This window comes from Hydra vulgaris, chromosome 09 (genome assembly GCF_038396675.1).
Source record: "Hydra vulgaris chromosome 09, alternate assembly HydraT2T_AEP".
Lineage (NCBI taxonomy): Eukaryota > Metazoa > Cnidaria > Hydrozoa > Anthoathecata > Hydridae > Hydra > Hydra vulgaris.
Genome location: NC_088928.1, coordinates 3,957,092 through 3,973,629, shown reverse-complemented (window position 1 = coordinate 3,973,629; position 16,538 = coordinate 3,957,092). Strand labels below are relative to the sequence as shown.

Sequence of the window (16,538 nt, the reverse complement as noted above, 5' to 3'; positions counted from 1 at the left end):
TGCATTAAATGATTTAAGATGGTTTGCAAATCTGAGCTTGAATGAGTTTTCACTGATACCGATGTAAGATTTTTCCGTAAGACTGGGATAAGGCGATGATAAAGTGGCTTTATATACAACGTTTATTGATAGACATTCGTTATTTAAGGGGCATGCAGTTTTCTTAATGCAGTTGCAATTTATATCATTAGTGGTGAGTTTGTTGTGCAAAATTTGCTGGTTGTGTGAATTAATAATTGATCGAATATTTGGCATACAGCTGTAACTAACTTTTATTGTATTTCTGTTGAAAATTTTGTGGAGCTTATGATGTAATGGAAAATGTAAGTCAATTAAGTTTAAGAAAAGGTGTCCAATTTTTGTTACCACATTTTTACTGAAAGGAGGATTAAACCATATTATATTTCTTTTTCGTTTATTAGTATTAGAAGGATTTAGATTCGAATGATATTGGAGATTGGTGTGAAATCCAGACTTTTCTAATGCGTCTTTATAAATAGGAGCAGACTTTTGGAAAATTTTTTCGTTTGAAGAATTGGAAGATAATCTATGTTCAATTGAGGTTGGTAATTGTTTTAAAATGCTTGGTGGATGGTTGGAACTAGCATGGATATAATTTAGCGTACTATCAGGTTTATGGTAAGGTTGAAAAGTGCAGTTATTAAGATCAAATGTAACATCAAGGTAGTTAACAACTTTCATATTAGATTGAATGGAAATACAGAGGTTGTATTGTTTAAATATTTGAGTAAAATGCTTCTTAATTTTTTCCATTTTTGGACCGCTTGCGTTCTTAAACACGGCTAGGCCATCGTCTCTATACAATCCAAAATCAGATTTTTTATAAAATTGCGAAATCCGGAAGAGAAGAAAAATACCAACTAACTCACACACTTCCGCTCCATCAAATGCACCCATGGTAACATCAAACAAACCACTCGATTTCTTAATCCAAACTTGATCATTGGTAAATAATAAAGACTTACGCGCAGACTGATGATTGCCGAATGGCATGAAACTTCAAGTTCCATTGTAAAGTTGTATTTTCTCTTTTAAAATATTTTAATAATATTATTTGATCTATTTTTTTCAAAAAGATATTGATCACTCTTAAACAGACAAGAGTTGTATTTCCAGCAATATACAACATTTATCAATAAATATATATATATATATATATGTTTATATATATATATATATATATATATATATATATATATATATATATATATATATATATATATATATATATATATATATATATATATATATATATATATATATATATACAAATATATGAATTCAACGAATTTATACATTTCAAAGAATAATAACAAGAATATATGATATATATGTATTTAAAAAAAATTAATCAGCTCAACATCAATAAGAATAAACAAATTGATAAATAGGCCTATGTATAAAATCCATTAAAAGAAATATACGACCAATCAAAAAGTAAAAAAAAAAGTTTATATTTAAATTTTACAATTCAATTTCTTCATCTTCATCAAAGTCAGAGTAATCATTTACAGGAGATGATTGACCATCTTTTTCATACGGAAGATAGTCATAAAATTCTTGTGCATCAAGCTTGCAAAAGAGTTTAAGATGTTGTAGGTCTTTATACTTTGCTGATGAAATAGGTATGAGGACTCTGTTTAAAGGTTGAAGGGGCTCTAACAATATTCTCTTCTTTTTAATTGGTTTTGTGACAATAGCCTCAAGGAATGGTCTATTCCAGCTATCTCTGTAAATTATTTTATCTGGGTGGGTTTTTGAAATTACAATTTCTCAAAGCGGCTGAGTTTGAATTGGAGATGAGGTAAAATATAAAGTTTTAATGTGCTTTTCTATATTTAGCAGCATGGTGTTTTTAACTGAAATTATATGAAAAGAAGAAGGGCTTTTTCTTGCATCCTCAAAGTGCCTACACCAGTCAGCTGGAGTATCTATATGAATCTTTTGATTGATTACGATCATGTCTCGATCACATTTTATATAAGAGTGTCCTCAGATAGGAAAAGATAGTTTAATATTTTCAAATCTTTTTTTCTGATGGTCCATGTAGTGAAGAAATCGTAGCATAGTCCAATTTTTATTCTGTCCAGGACATGAATCACAGAAGAGTTGAAGGTGAGTGACTTCTTTAGACAGTATTTCAATAAAGTAGTGCAACAACATTGATGCTACATCATTCGATCCTTTTTTTCCTATTGTCTCATCATAGGAAAAAAGGTAAACTTTATTAGCCCCCAGGTTATGTATGTTAAAAGTATACAAAGAAAGTTTTCGTTTGTAATATGTGTCATTGGTTGTAATATTAGGGCAAGGAAGATTCTTCTAAAAATCAAACGCAATTGCAGCAAACCAGGTTAAAGAGTGTGCACCATGTATAGCATCAGTTTTCCTTTCATAAAAAATTTTTCCTTTCCTCCAGTGAAGCTCTCGCTCAGCTAGAAGTTTTTCTAGTTCATGTTGAGGATGACTATTTGACAAATCTATTTTAAATCTATCGCATGTTGAACATGTGTCTTTTCTTGTGTAACCAAAGGCAATGTTAAACTTCTTATTAAATATGCATCTGAACATAAAAAAAATAATACTAATAAGATTTGATATTGTTAAGATAAATAAGAACTATCTACAACGTTATAAATATTGCTAAAAAATCAGCCACAATAAAGTTTTGTTTTGTTTTTTTGCTTACCTATAACTTTCTCTTGAACAGGATTCACCTGGGTGACTTTCTAAATACATTGCATGCATCCTGCTAAGATTAAGATCTCCAGGAAGGTTGACTTTCTTAGAATCTTTGAGAAAGTAATGAGACTGCTGTCCTCTAAAAGATCGAATATGATTTATGATTCTCTCATTTTTGTCTTTTGTAAAACTTCGAGGACGGTTCATGTGTTTCCCTCTTTGATCTTTGGGCGACATTCCTATAAAAAAAGTAAAATGTTTTAACAGAATTAAAAAAAGAGCCAATCAATTCTTAAACTAAAAGAACCAAAACTGAAAGTAGAAAATAGATATGATGATTATGATTACTAGGCTAAAAAACATTTTTATATTTATTTTCTGAAACTTTAAATTATTTTAATTTTATTATAAATTACAAATAAAAATCCAATATATGCTCATTGGTTTATGGTGGTATATAATACCAAAACTAACTTTTTGCACTAACTTGCCAATAAATAAGTTTGTGTATACTCTGAAAATATTTTGAAAAAAAAATTACATGCTTTATGAAAATGTATAACTACTTACCAGTTGTTGTAAGGACTTTCTGTATTCTTTCAAGTCTAGATTTGCTTATGTTAAATTCCTGTTATTTATATCACCTGGCAATCAATACTCTCGGCTGTTTCTGAAATAACACTGTTGAAAATATAGATGTTGTTACTATTGGCAGCAACATTATTGTTATCACTTATATCCAACTGGAAATCAATATTCAATATAAGATGTTTTTTCTAGACCTTTATGCAAATATGTTGTAACTAAAATTAAAAATGAGAGAAAAAAACAAAATATTTTAAAGAAGTTTATATAAAATGCAAAATATTTAAATAGAGTTTTTCAAAGTTATTTCTAATAAATGTTTAGAAAGTAATTTAATTACAACAACATGTAGGTTAACTTACAGTCATGCGATGCTATATATATTCAAATTTCAAAGTTATTCATTAAAAGAAAATTTTTAAATTTTAAGCTATATATATCAATGATAATAGACGGCACAGAAAAAGTTTTTATTTTAGGTTGTTAATAAAATCAGGTATATTGTAAAATGAAGGTAAAAAAAATCACTGCATATGCGGCTCTGCTCAGTAGGAATAAATGCTTCAAGTTATATCGCAAGAACCTACCTTTTACCAAATTGGCTATCATTAATTGGAAATTTATGAAATGCTCTATTGTCGATTTTCATTGCTCAGTTTGTGCAACCTGATGCAGCTCAAGAATTAACCATGATTTATAAAATTTGAATATTAAATATTGAATATTATTTGATACAAACAACCCTGATTTACTATTTTTTAAATTTGCCCCCCATAACGGCCAATTTTTGATTCAAAAAATATACGGGAGTTAGACATCTAGTTATTCCAAATATACCATTGTCTGTGTCACGTCGTGATAGTGTCACCCGGTGCGGCCCGCACTCCCTAGCGACGCCACTGAGCAAGACAAAGTACACCAACAACAGTATGCTCACACCTATATTTGCAGCAGTAAAATAGTTTTTTTCTTCTTATCTGACCTTTTTTCATTGAAAAAGAAGATATTATCATGTATAGTCATTTTTTTCTTTTCCAAATTCTCATTTTGGTCTTCATAGAACTAAGCTGGCAAAATGTTTTGACAAATATCTTTTAGCCAAATCCAATTTTCATAATATATTCTTTTCTCAAATACCGGCACCGATCTATTCAATCAAGCCGTGATACATGTTTATAAATATGACAAAGGTACTACATAAAACAAAACAAATATAATTGTTAATAAGAAGTCAAGCTAGTTTAAAAATCCTCATAATCGAGTGACTTTTTACTCTTTATTTTTCGTCCACAATTTGATACTTGTATTATTTGTTTTTCGTTAATATCATCTGGAATATTTTTTATTTTTTCTATCATTCTTTTGTGCACCATCATCTCCGCATTATCTCGAGTCCTGTGTGGAGCAAACATAATATACAATCTTTTAAGATTAATTCGATTTCGACGAAGAACATATCAGTGGTGATTTAATTTGACTTTATATGATCTAGGGGCTACGTACTTTATTATTTTACCTCTGAGACTCAATTCGCGAGTTATTTCGACTTGAATTGCCATATTTTGGCCTTGCTTGAAAAACTGCGGTGCTAAAGTACAAATCTTTTTATCATGGTAGTTTTTTGATTAAATTCTTTCTTTACCAATGTCTCTAGATCTTTTATATGGTTTCTTATTTTCATTTTGAAATCTAAACATATTATCTCATAGTTATCGTCCTTGTAGTAGTTCCACTGGAGAAAATCCACATTTTATTGGAGTATTGCGCAATATTAAAATACCTTTAAAAATTTCTTCGTTTGACATGTGGCACTTTTTTATCATAAGTTTAACTGATTTAACAGTGGCTTAAGCTAAGCCATTTGATCATGGATAGTGCGGACAACTTGTTATATGCCTAAATTGCCATTTTTGAGAAAATTGATGAAATAATTTTGAAGTATATTGTGTACCATTTTCTGAAACCAATTCTTCCAGGACACCATTTCAAGAAAATGATTCTTTGCATGCTAATATTACATGCATGCAAAGAATCATTTCATGTATGCTTTGCACTTTTTGATTAAATGTTCAAGTTGGTCATTTAAACCTGGCCAGAAAACTGCCTGACGTGCACGACATTTGCACTTTTCCATTCCTAAATGACCTTCGTGCAATTTCGAAAGTATTTCTTTTCGCATACTAACTGGGATTATAATTCGATTTTTATACATCAAGAGTCCATCAATAATAACTATTCCATCTTTAAAATTCCAATAAGGTAGAAAATTTGCTGGACAATATTTTTTTGAATTCGGCCATCCAGAAACTATACTATCTTGCAGTTGTTGTAAAAGTTCATCAGCATCCGTAATTGACTTGCCAGCAACGTGCTCTGCAGTAAATGAAAATCTCAACAATTTCATTCTGAATCGTTGATTTCTTGGCGACAACTGCAATTTCGGTAAGCGAACGATAACTTAATATAGGAATTAAAGGTTTGTGATCTGTTTCTAAAATAAAAGTTGGTAACCCATACAAATACTTTGACATCCGCGTGCACCCCTATGTTACAGTTAGCATTTCTATTTCAATTGGATAATAATTTCTCCGTTGTTGTCCAAAAATCTAGATGCACAACCAATTGATTTTTATACCCCATCGTGATTCTGATAAACAACTACACTAAGTCCGTTTAATAAACTTCCATCTGTTCTCAATTTTATTGGTTTTGTCACATCATAGTGTGCTAAAATTGGTGAATTTGCCAAACTTTTTTTTATCTCATCGAATGCTTTAGTATGATTTTCTGCCCATACCCGTACTGATACCCATACTACCCATACTGATACCCGTACTGATACCCATACTACCCGTGCTGATTTTGATCTTGCATATGTTGAGCTAGTTTAGCGAGTAATGAATTAAATTTTGATAGCTGTTGAGCCATACCAACGCAAACCTGTAATATTTGTTGGTCTCGGGAAATTTTGTATTGCTTCAACTTTTTTGCTCAGAGGTTTTACACCTCTGCTAAAATTTTTGTTGGGAAAAAACGACCAAAAGGTGTGGTAAACGTATTCTATAACTGACTTTCCAAATCCATGGGTAGTTGCCAATATCCTGAGTTAGTATCTAATTTAGCCATATATTTACACCCCTTTCTTAGTAGGGCCAATGTATTATCTATACTTTTTAACTCATAGAATTCAGATTTACCTAATAAAGCAGTTTTCACATTCTTACAAGCATATATGGTGATTAACTCACTGTTCTGACCATTGATTGTAAATGATTTTCGGAAATATCCTAATCATTTTAGTGGTTTATGATCTAATATTTGTCTGTTACTAGTATGTAATTGATTAATTTTTATTCCAAACTTTTTTAAATGGTTAGGTCCTCTAACGATAACTTTGGCACTAGTGTCAATTCTGAATTTTATTATACCATTTTTTACTTTTAGTTGTATTTCCAAAGATTCTTCTGGCACAGAACTAATCCAATCACAAAATCAGATTTCACACTTCCTAATTACAATGCCCTTATAGCATGTTTTTGTCTACTGAGTAGTTTTTTTAATCTTAGTTGCGTTGGTGCTGCACCAAGCAATATTCCCATAATTAAGGTAGCTGTCAGTAAAAGAAAAGTATATGTTTTTTCAACAGTTTTGGTTTAAAAACCTTTTATCTTTATATAATAAGCCAATATTTTTTGATATTTTGTTTTCTATTATACTTTTGTGTTCACGCCATGAAAGATTTTTGTCGAGAAATACTCCATAAGAACGCGCACAAATCTCTTTTATATTAGAATTATCTATACATAGATAAGGAAGTTTTAACGGAATAATTTTTTTTTTCGTGGAGTCTATGAAAAAGATTGCATTTGGTTTTACTTATATTTAAGGATAGTTTATTTGACTTGAACCATTAAATTTGTGAGTTCCGTATTGACTGTTTTAAATAAGATGTCGATGTTCCTATTAGAGTATAACAAGTTTGTGTCATCGGCAAATAAAATTGAAGTTAAAATATTACAAAACTTATGTAAGTCGATTATATAAATAAGAAAGAATAGTGGTCCGAGTATTGATCCTTGAGAAACACCGCATGTGACTGTCATATATTTTGATTTTCTTTCGTTTGATGATGTATATTGTTTTATAGTTTTTTATGACACAATATTTAGTTTAGCTAAAAGAATGTTATGATCAACTGTGTCATACGCTTTGCTGAGAACTATGAAAATTCCTACTGTATATATTTTTTCATCAAATGCTTTAAGTATGTCATGAATTAGGCGATTAATGGCATGGTCAGTGAAATTTCTTGACTTAAAACCGAATTGTTTGTTGTAAGGAATATTATTTCTACTTGGAAAGGAATAAAGTCTATTGTACATAATTCTTTCTAGCATTTTTGAGAAACAAGAAAAAATCGAAATCGGTCAATAGTTTACAATGTTTGAAACATGACCAGATTTAAAAATTGGTTTAACTTTTGCAATTTTAAGTTTTTCAGGACAAACGCCTTGTTTTAAAGATAGATTTAAAATGTGCAATAGTGGAATAGTTATACATTTTATTGATTTTATAATGACGTTACTACTGATATTATCATATTCTAAACTTTTTTTAGGTTTTAACAAAAACATTGCATCCAATAGTTCTCTATCCGTAAGTTCATTATTGTCCATTACATTGGTATTATGAGAACTTAAAAAAGGATCGAATTTTGCTTCTGAAGTTTCTATTTTTGTTGCTAAGTTAAAAACTACATTAACAAAATACTGATTAAATAGTTCGGCAAATAAAGATTTATCTGTAATAAATTCATTATTTGATTTAAGATTGATTGGAAGGCTATTCCGATTTAGATTTTTTTTTCCAGTTACTTCTTTAATTATGTTCCAGATCTTTTGAGTTTCATTTTTGTGTTTACTTAACTGTTTATAATAATAATGTCTTTTAGAACGTCTTAAATTTTGAGACGTTTTAAAAAATTTTAAGAAAATTTAAACCCTTGAAAACGAAACCAAGTATAAAAACTATAAGCGTCTTTTGAATCAATTTTAAGTTAAAATTGATTCAAAAAGACGCTTATAGTTTTTATACTTGGTTTCATTTTCAAGGGTTTATTTTTTGATAAATTTATTATATAACTGCTGTATTTTTTAGACGAATTTAGAATACGCTTTGTTATCCAAGGATTTAAAAGCGTTTTTGTTTTTTCAAACTTGTTAAAAAACATATCATATGCTTTATTAACGTTTGTAGTTTTTAAAAGACGATTCCAATTTATGAAAGATAATTGGTTATAAAAATTAACTATTATTACTATTAAATAATTGAAACTTCAAAAAGACTTCAAGATGTTCTAAAGCTACATTTAAATCATTTAAAAGATCTTCATCTTCACTTCCTATAACTCACGAATTTGGTTGATTACTGAAATAAAGTTAGCGTTGTTAACCGTCAGCGACTCTGGCGAGAAAATTTAAGTCTAGATCTGTATCTGAAGGGGCAAAAGAAGTAGAGTGAATATGCAAAGTGAAATTTTCATTTAAAAGGATAACTACTCAATAGATATTTTTCACCCCTTTTTAAGGAACTTAGTAATATTTTTATAATTTTACTTCTCAGAAATGGCAATCAATGTTTCTAACTTATTCATTGCTTAAACTTATTGTCAAGTATTTTGCTACATTAAAAATTATCTTTTGGCAGCTCACTAAGCCCTTACACGCAAATGAAATTTTTTTGCATACAATCAATGTATGCCTTTGTGGCTTTCAAAAATTATTTTAAGGAAACTGTGTAAGTAATGGCCTCAGGCAAGGCCGTTTTTGGAGCGTCGTAGGCTCTAGGCACTTTGCATAAAAATGTAGCTGTAGGCCTTTCTTTCAATTTAAATGTCATGTACACGTTATTCAATTTACATTATTTTTTAATTTTTGTACGTAGTCGTTAATGGGCCTACAGTCGCTGTTTGTTTGATTATTCTGTATCTGTACACATGTTATGCCTTAAAGAAATTAAATTGTAACCATTTCATTAATTGTATTTCTCTCACTATCATTACTTTAGTTATGATCATGAAAAGCCATTAAAAATTCAGCAATCTATGGTTGTTATTTGTTTTAAACGTTTGTTTAAATTTATCAATAGTTTACATTTATCAGAAAACAAAGCTTATCAGAAACCAGGTGGTCCTCTAGAAGTGATGCCACAAGAGCTTTCTATGCAAATTACTTACAAATTCGTCAAGTATTATGTGAAGTCACTAACAGGAAACATCAACCACCAGCAGCTGTTCATGAAGCGAAATCACTGGTTAAACATTTAGACTACTTTGAAACTGCGTTAATGTGTGTGATTTGGAAAGATTTACTTCAAAAGATGAATATTGTCAATAAAGCCTTACAGGAGCCGGGTATTGAGCTGTGCATCATCATTAAACTGTACGATGGTCTCATACAGTATTTTTATGATACACGCAGTAAGTTTGAAACATTCGAAGGCCAGGCAAAAGATCTCACAGAATCTGATTACAAAGAAGCTACACAACGCAAGTGAATACGGAAGCGATAAGATGACAAAGTTATTAATACAAGTAATCCCAGTTTAAATGTTAATGCCAGTGATAATTTCCGTATTCAACTGTATTACGTTATCATAGACAGACTTAGTAATGAGATGGAAAAACGCAGAGCAGCTTATAAAGTATTGTACGAAAGGTTTAACTTTCTTCTTGACAACAGATCTTTGTCGAGTGAGAAAGTAGTGGCTAAAACCAAGGCACTAATTCAGTTGTGTCCATCAGACCTCGAAGACGAATTTACCGATGAGTTTTTGCTGTTTTCTCAAATGTTTAGTGATGGTAAATCGGCGTCTGATAAGATTAAGCTGCAAATAGACAATAAACTAGTTGCAAGTTTTCCAAATGTTAATATTGCTTTCAGGATTTATCTCTCTATATTAGGCACGAATTCAGAAGGTGAACGTTCTTTTTCAAAATTAAAACTGATAAAAAACTATCTGCGTTTAACTATGGGACAAGCCCGACTATCCTCCCTGGCACTGCTATCAATTGAAAATGAAGTAATGCGGGAGATGACATTTGAAGATGTTATAGTTGATTTTGCAAATACCAAAAGTCGAAAAGTTAATGTCATCTAATTATACTGTTTGATTATAAACATTTTTATCAATTATGAATATTATGCTGCATCTGTATGATTGTTTTATTAATGAAATGAAAAACACTTTAAAATTTCTTTTTTTATCATTTCTTTTGTAGGCCCCTGTAGATTCGTAGGCTCTAGGCACAGTGCCTATTGTGCCTAATGGATATGATGGCCCTGGCCTCAGGAGATATTATTGCTCAAAGTAAAGGTAAAATATAAAATATAATGGTTTCGAACCATGAGTTTTAGACAAAAAAAAAAGTGTAAGGGGTTGTCCATATATTACATCGCTCAATTTTTGACAATTTTTGACCCCTCCTTCCCCCTAGTTTCACGTTTTACTGACCCCCTCCCCCCTAAAATTAGGCAACAAATTTGAAAATTTGTACCCCGCTCCCCTTATTTAAAATAAAATGTTTTTAATTTTCTTAGCTGCTTATAGTTAATGAATCTATTTTAATACATATAAATTTTATTACTTAATATTACTTTGAAAGTCATTATTTGTACACGCGTACTAATAAAGCCCATAAAAATATTAATTCGAAAAAACGTTTAAACATTTAATTTCTTATAATTACAACGTTGGTGTATAGTCGAAGAAAATTACGAGTTGACCCGTACAAAAATAGTATAAAGCTAAAATTTTGCATAGAGTAAGTAGAAAGTCTCTGGTTGAGCGTAAAAAAAAGCCCCGTTGATTGCGCTACGAGAACATCCCTTTTTGGGCAATTTGGAGAAAAAAATAGGCCAATTTTGACAGCACTAAAACATCATAAACTGTATATCGTTGGATAAAAAATTTTATGCTGATCAAAAATTATAAAAAAACTATGACTTGAAAACAATTATTTTCAAAGTTATTTACGTTTGAAAAGTGAAAAATTTTAAAAGTTTAACGCTTTTAGGCTTTTACAAGTCGCAAAAACTTCATTAGAATTTTTGTTTTCAAAAGTTAAATTTTTACTGCAAAAAACTTAATCATTTCTTTTGTTTTCATAACAATTGTTTTCGATGAAACATTTTCGTATGAATGGAATAATATAGTTTTACTACAAAAAGAGTTTGCTTCTGATTGAAATGTAAAATTTACAAGTTAGACGTTAATTGTTACATGTGGTAAAAATCTTTACATTTTTAAAAGGAAAAAATGAGTGCTGTTTGTGTATTGTGCAGCTTGGCTTAGACAAAGAAATTTACGTCAAAGTATATGGAAAAGGTCTCAAAATATTGATTCGATTGAGCGAAGAACGGAGTATGAATGAACTTTGTAGGTTAAAATTTGTTTAAATAAACAATCTTACAAAGAAGATTTTTCGCGCAGTTTCTTAAAACTTCAGTTTGCGCATAATAACTCATATTTATTAATGACATTTTGCTGAATCATTTCTAATTATTTATTTACAAAATCAAACATATGTTTGGTCGCATAATTGAAAAAAAAATTGTTTGTTATTAAAAAGGTTTTAGTAAAAAAAAAATACCAGATAAGTTATTTTTGCACATTTTTAGTTATCTTTAAGACCAGTTGCGAGAGAACATGCATAATAGTACAATAGTACTATTCAATCATAGCTGTAGAAGAAAGTTTGTGGATTGTCGTATAGATCAATTATTATCTGTACCAAGAAAGAAACTACAATCCTCATTTGAAGAGGTATTTGATTGGAAATCAAAATGTTTTCTTTGTACTAAAAAAGTAGACCACAAACATTTACCGATTGCTAAAGTTGAGACCATACCATTGATTAACAAAATAATTGAACTTTCTTTGAATAGAGAGAAAGATTGGAGAAATGCTGTACGTTCTCGTTCGATGTCTTGATATGATCTTGTAGCGGAAGAAGCTATCTATCATATATTGTGTATGAACAACTTTAGGTTTAAAACTAAAAGCGATAACCAACGCAGACGCCCATGTATGGGCGCCCACAGGATTTTTTGATTTTTTAAATAGGATACTTTCACACATTGTGCAAACTCCGAACTTAAGTATATTCATGCCTGTGCCAAATGAGGAGGCCTTGCGAAAATTTCGGATGGCGGAGGCCTGGGAACAAAGAAACCCTAAAACGCTTGCCCTCCTGCTCAAAGGTGAGGGTACTAATGTAGTAAATTTTTAACTTTACTATCTTAAACTAAATTTAAATTTATCGTCAGATTTAAAATTTCGTAGAAATATATTGTAAATTACAAAAGTTATGACCATGCAAATTTTCTGATTTCATGTAAATTTCGCATGGTCATAACCTTTGTAATCTACAATATTACGTTCATTAGATCTCACTAAGTTTAAAAATTTTGAAAAACTCTGTTTCTGGTTAGAGGAAGGAACTGATTGCGAACTTTATACACTTTCCGATGTGCACCTTAAGACATTAAGATGAAAGGACTTAGTAATGGCTATCCGTATTACTCAACGAAATCTTTAAAACGAAAATTACTTAAACATTTAAAAAATTGGGGTGGCCTATCTTCTGATCTTTTAATTGAGCAGACCCTGATGCGTTTCTTAAAATGCAATGGTGGCTTAATAAGAGGTAGAAGATTTGATTAAAATGTACTCAGCCTATGGACAATCAGCATCTGGTATTCTGCAAGTGTTCATGAAACAATGCATAAATTATCCAGATTTGACATCGGAGTTATTGAAAACAATAAAGAAATGGGTATTAAAAGATTAGTTTGTGATTATGAACATTGTGAATTGTTTTATGACTGGTTTGCTATAACAAATCCATTCAATATTGATGATAGAAATCTATATTCATTATCTACGGGTGTTGTGTCAGTCAATGGTGAAGATCTTCTCAACTTTACAAACTTGTCTTGACGGTCGACCAAAGTTCAATGAAGCAAAGTTTAAAAAAAAGAATACGTTTTTTTCTTTGGATGTTTTGCCCGATATCGTAAAACTATACAAACTATTTGTTGTGTCGATTCAACACTCCTTTTTAATAGGCTTGTTGCAATTGCAGCAAGAGAAGATGACGTTAAGATGAACTATACTTTGATTATGAGCTCACTCATCTCCCACAATCATTATTTAAAAACAACCTAATGCTGAAAGCAAACAAATCATCTTTGCGCAAAGTGATTCTTCCTGAAGATGAAATTAAATCAAGTACAAACGTCACCTGGTGCAAATATGTCCTTGACGGAGGTTTCTTACTCCACAGAGTCTTTAGTTGAACAATGGCATGAGATAAAGAGAAATTGTTGAGACCTACGTCAGCTATATAGTAAAATATTATGCCACTACTTATATTTGATGGTTATGACAAGGGTCTTCAATTAAATCTAATGAACACATCAGAAGAACAAAATGCAAAGGTTCTTCCCAAAATCTTGTCATAAAAGAAAATAATCAGGTTCCGTACTCACAAGAGCGTTTTCTATCAAATTATAGTATAGCCGTGGATGATAAACTCTATATATTTTGTGCGTTGAGCACAAAATATATAGAGTTTACATGCGTTGAGCTGACTTTACATGACTCTCTATGGGTGCAATTATTTTAGGATTTTAATGTTTTTTGCATTTTAAGATAATATATGTATTTTTGTGTATTTGAAAGTTGTTTTACATGTTTTAACTATTATTGTCTTTTAATTATAATTACAATTATTACTAATACTTTTTACAAATTAATTATTTATACATTTTAAAGTTTCACACAACAATAATAATCAATACGTAATATGTGGACGACCCCTAACCATGCTCATCTTTTACTTTTACTGTAGAATCTACCCGGAGTAACAGAAAAACAAACAAAAAAAGGCATGTTTCTCAAATTCATATCATTTAGATTGCCCCTCAAAGTAGCAATTGCGATGGACCAAATATTGGAACCCAATATCTCCGCAATAAATTTAAATTAAAAAAAATTTAACCAGTGGCCTAAATTCATTGTTTTCTACAAAATATCTAAAATGGAGAAATCACTTCCAGACTTTGCCTAGACTTCTTAGATTAGCTTTTAAAACCATTATGTTATATAAGATTGAATACCATAAAAATTTTCTGCAAAGTTGGCTTATTTACTAAGTGTTCTATTAAAGTTGGTGAATTAAAATTATTACATATACGTGGTATAAGTCACGTTGATAAACGTGGTAAAAGTCACGTAGAGAAACGTGGTAAAGTCACGTAGATAAACGCGATGAATGTCACGCATTCATTTATGGTTTTTTAATGACTATTGTTGTTTTATAATTGTCATGGGAATTATAACTTTGTATTTATATACGATTTTATGTGATAAAAGAGGTTGAAAAACGCTCATTTGTTTTTAATATATATATATATATATATATATATATATATATATATATATATATATATATATATTTATATATATATATATATATATATATATATATATATATATATATATATATATATATATATATATATATATATATATATATATATATATATATATATATATATATATATATATATAATTAGTAAAAAACACTTATCTAACTTTTATCTTCGACTTGGAGTTTCACCATTGCTGGATCATCAGGAAGAGTTACTAAATCTCAAAAAAAAATTCAATTTATAGAAAAAAATATTTTACAGGAAGTTATAAATTATTATAAAAAATTTTTAATTACTATATTTTTTTGTTAACGGGAAGTTACAGAAAGTAATTATGAAATAATTTTCTTTGGAATGGGGATAGTTTAATTTGGTCATTTGTTTTTATAATTTTTTAAGAGGTATTTATTTTCGTGCCTACATTTAGAAATTAATTCAGATTTTTTATTTAATAAATTTTAATAAATAATAAACTTGATTCAAATGAGTAATTATTTCAAATTTTTCTTGCAAACATAGCATACATTTTTTGGAAATGTTATTATAGGCAGGGGCAGATTTTAGAATAGACCATTGTAAATTAAAATTTTAATTTTTTCTTTTAAATCCCAAATATATTTTGACAGCATAGTCTCTTTTGAATATTTTTTGTGTTTAAACGATTGTTTGTGGTTGGCATAACGTTTTTTCCATTCCCCCTCGGTTAAGCCAATATATTGTTTATCAGGGTTGTTTTGTGAGGAAACAATGCATTTGTAAATTACATTTTTCGAAAGGCATTTTCCATTTAGAGGGCAATCTATTTTTTGTTTACAATTACAATAATCAGTGTTTTTTTCCTTTATATGTTCATTTTTATTAATTAACGCGTAGTTGTGGCCTTTTATAATTCTTTCTAAATTTTTTGTACAACTATAACTTACTTTAATGGTATTTCTGTTAAAAATCTTATGTAATTTATTAGAGGGAGGAAAATGTTTGTCTACTAATTTTAGGAAAATTTTACCAATATTTGTTGAAACATTTTTGCTGTACGGGGGGTTGAACCAAATTATGTTTCTATTTCTATTACGCTTTTTTGCAATTTTCTTTTCAAATTTTTGCGCGAAATTTTGAAAGCCCCTTTTTTTGAAAAAAAAAAAAAAAAAAAAAAGTGGCTTTCAAAATTTCGATATATATATATATATATATATATATATATATATATATATATATATATATATATATATATATATATGTATATATATATATATATATATATATATATATTACCCTGCAATACTGACACTAGAAAACAATGAATGGGTAGAAAAAGTTGCTTTATATTCGGCAGCACTTCTTTAAATTTTATTTGCCGAACTTTGGCATCTGTTAGAGGCCATCTATATCACCTTTGTGATCATCTTAAAACCATAAAAAAAAATTTAAACCGTCATGACAGATTATTATGTGTTGGAAAGATATGCAATCTTATTAAACGATCCTGCCATGAAAAAGTAGTTGATAAGTTTACTGTAAAAAAATTAAAATCTAATTTAGAACTTAAAGATAGTAGCCAGTTTCTTATAAAACTGGCTAAAAAGGATAAACAAGTTAAAAAACACAAGATTTTCTCCTAAAACTGCATTTATCAAACAGCGCTTTTAGGTCGTATTAAGCACATACATAACTTAAAATCCCTTTGTAAACTCTTCTCTTCTCTTTTGACTCAAATTTAGCAAAGTCTAATTTGTTTACTGTATTTGTTCCTGCATG

At 29.4% G+C, this 16,538-nt stretch overlaps 2 protein-coding genes across 2 annotated transcripts; one reads left to right on the top strand and one right to left on the bottom strand.

Annotated features, from left to right (window-relative positions):
- Positions 1–1,340: 1,340 nt before the first annotated feature.
- Positions 1,341–6,797, bottom strand: LOC136084498 (uncharacterized). The gene is made up of 3 exons (XM_065804524.1): positions 3,274–6,797; positions 2,711–2,942; positions 1,341–2,584 (listed from the first exon to the last, which is right to left on the bottom strand). Exons 2-3 carry the CDS (start codon positions 2,938–2,940, stop codon positions 2,344–2,346), a joined length of 471 nt encoding a protein of 156 aa, XP_065660596.1. The 5' UTR covers positions 2,941–2,942; positions 3,274–6,797; the 3' UTR covers positions 1,341–2,343.
- A 3,166-nt stretch (positions 6,798–9,963) lies between these two features.
- On the top strand, positions 9,964–10,446 carry LOC136085188 (uncharacterized). The gene has a single exon (XM_065806477.1). It carries the CDS (start codon positions 9,964–9,966, stop codon positions 10,444–10,446), a length of 483 nt encoding a protein of 160 aa, XP_065662549.1.
- The last annotated feature ends 6,092 nt before the right edge of the window (positions 10,447–16,538 follow it).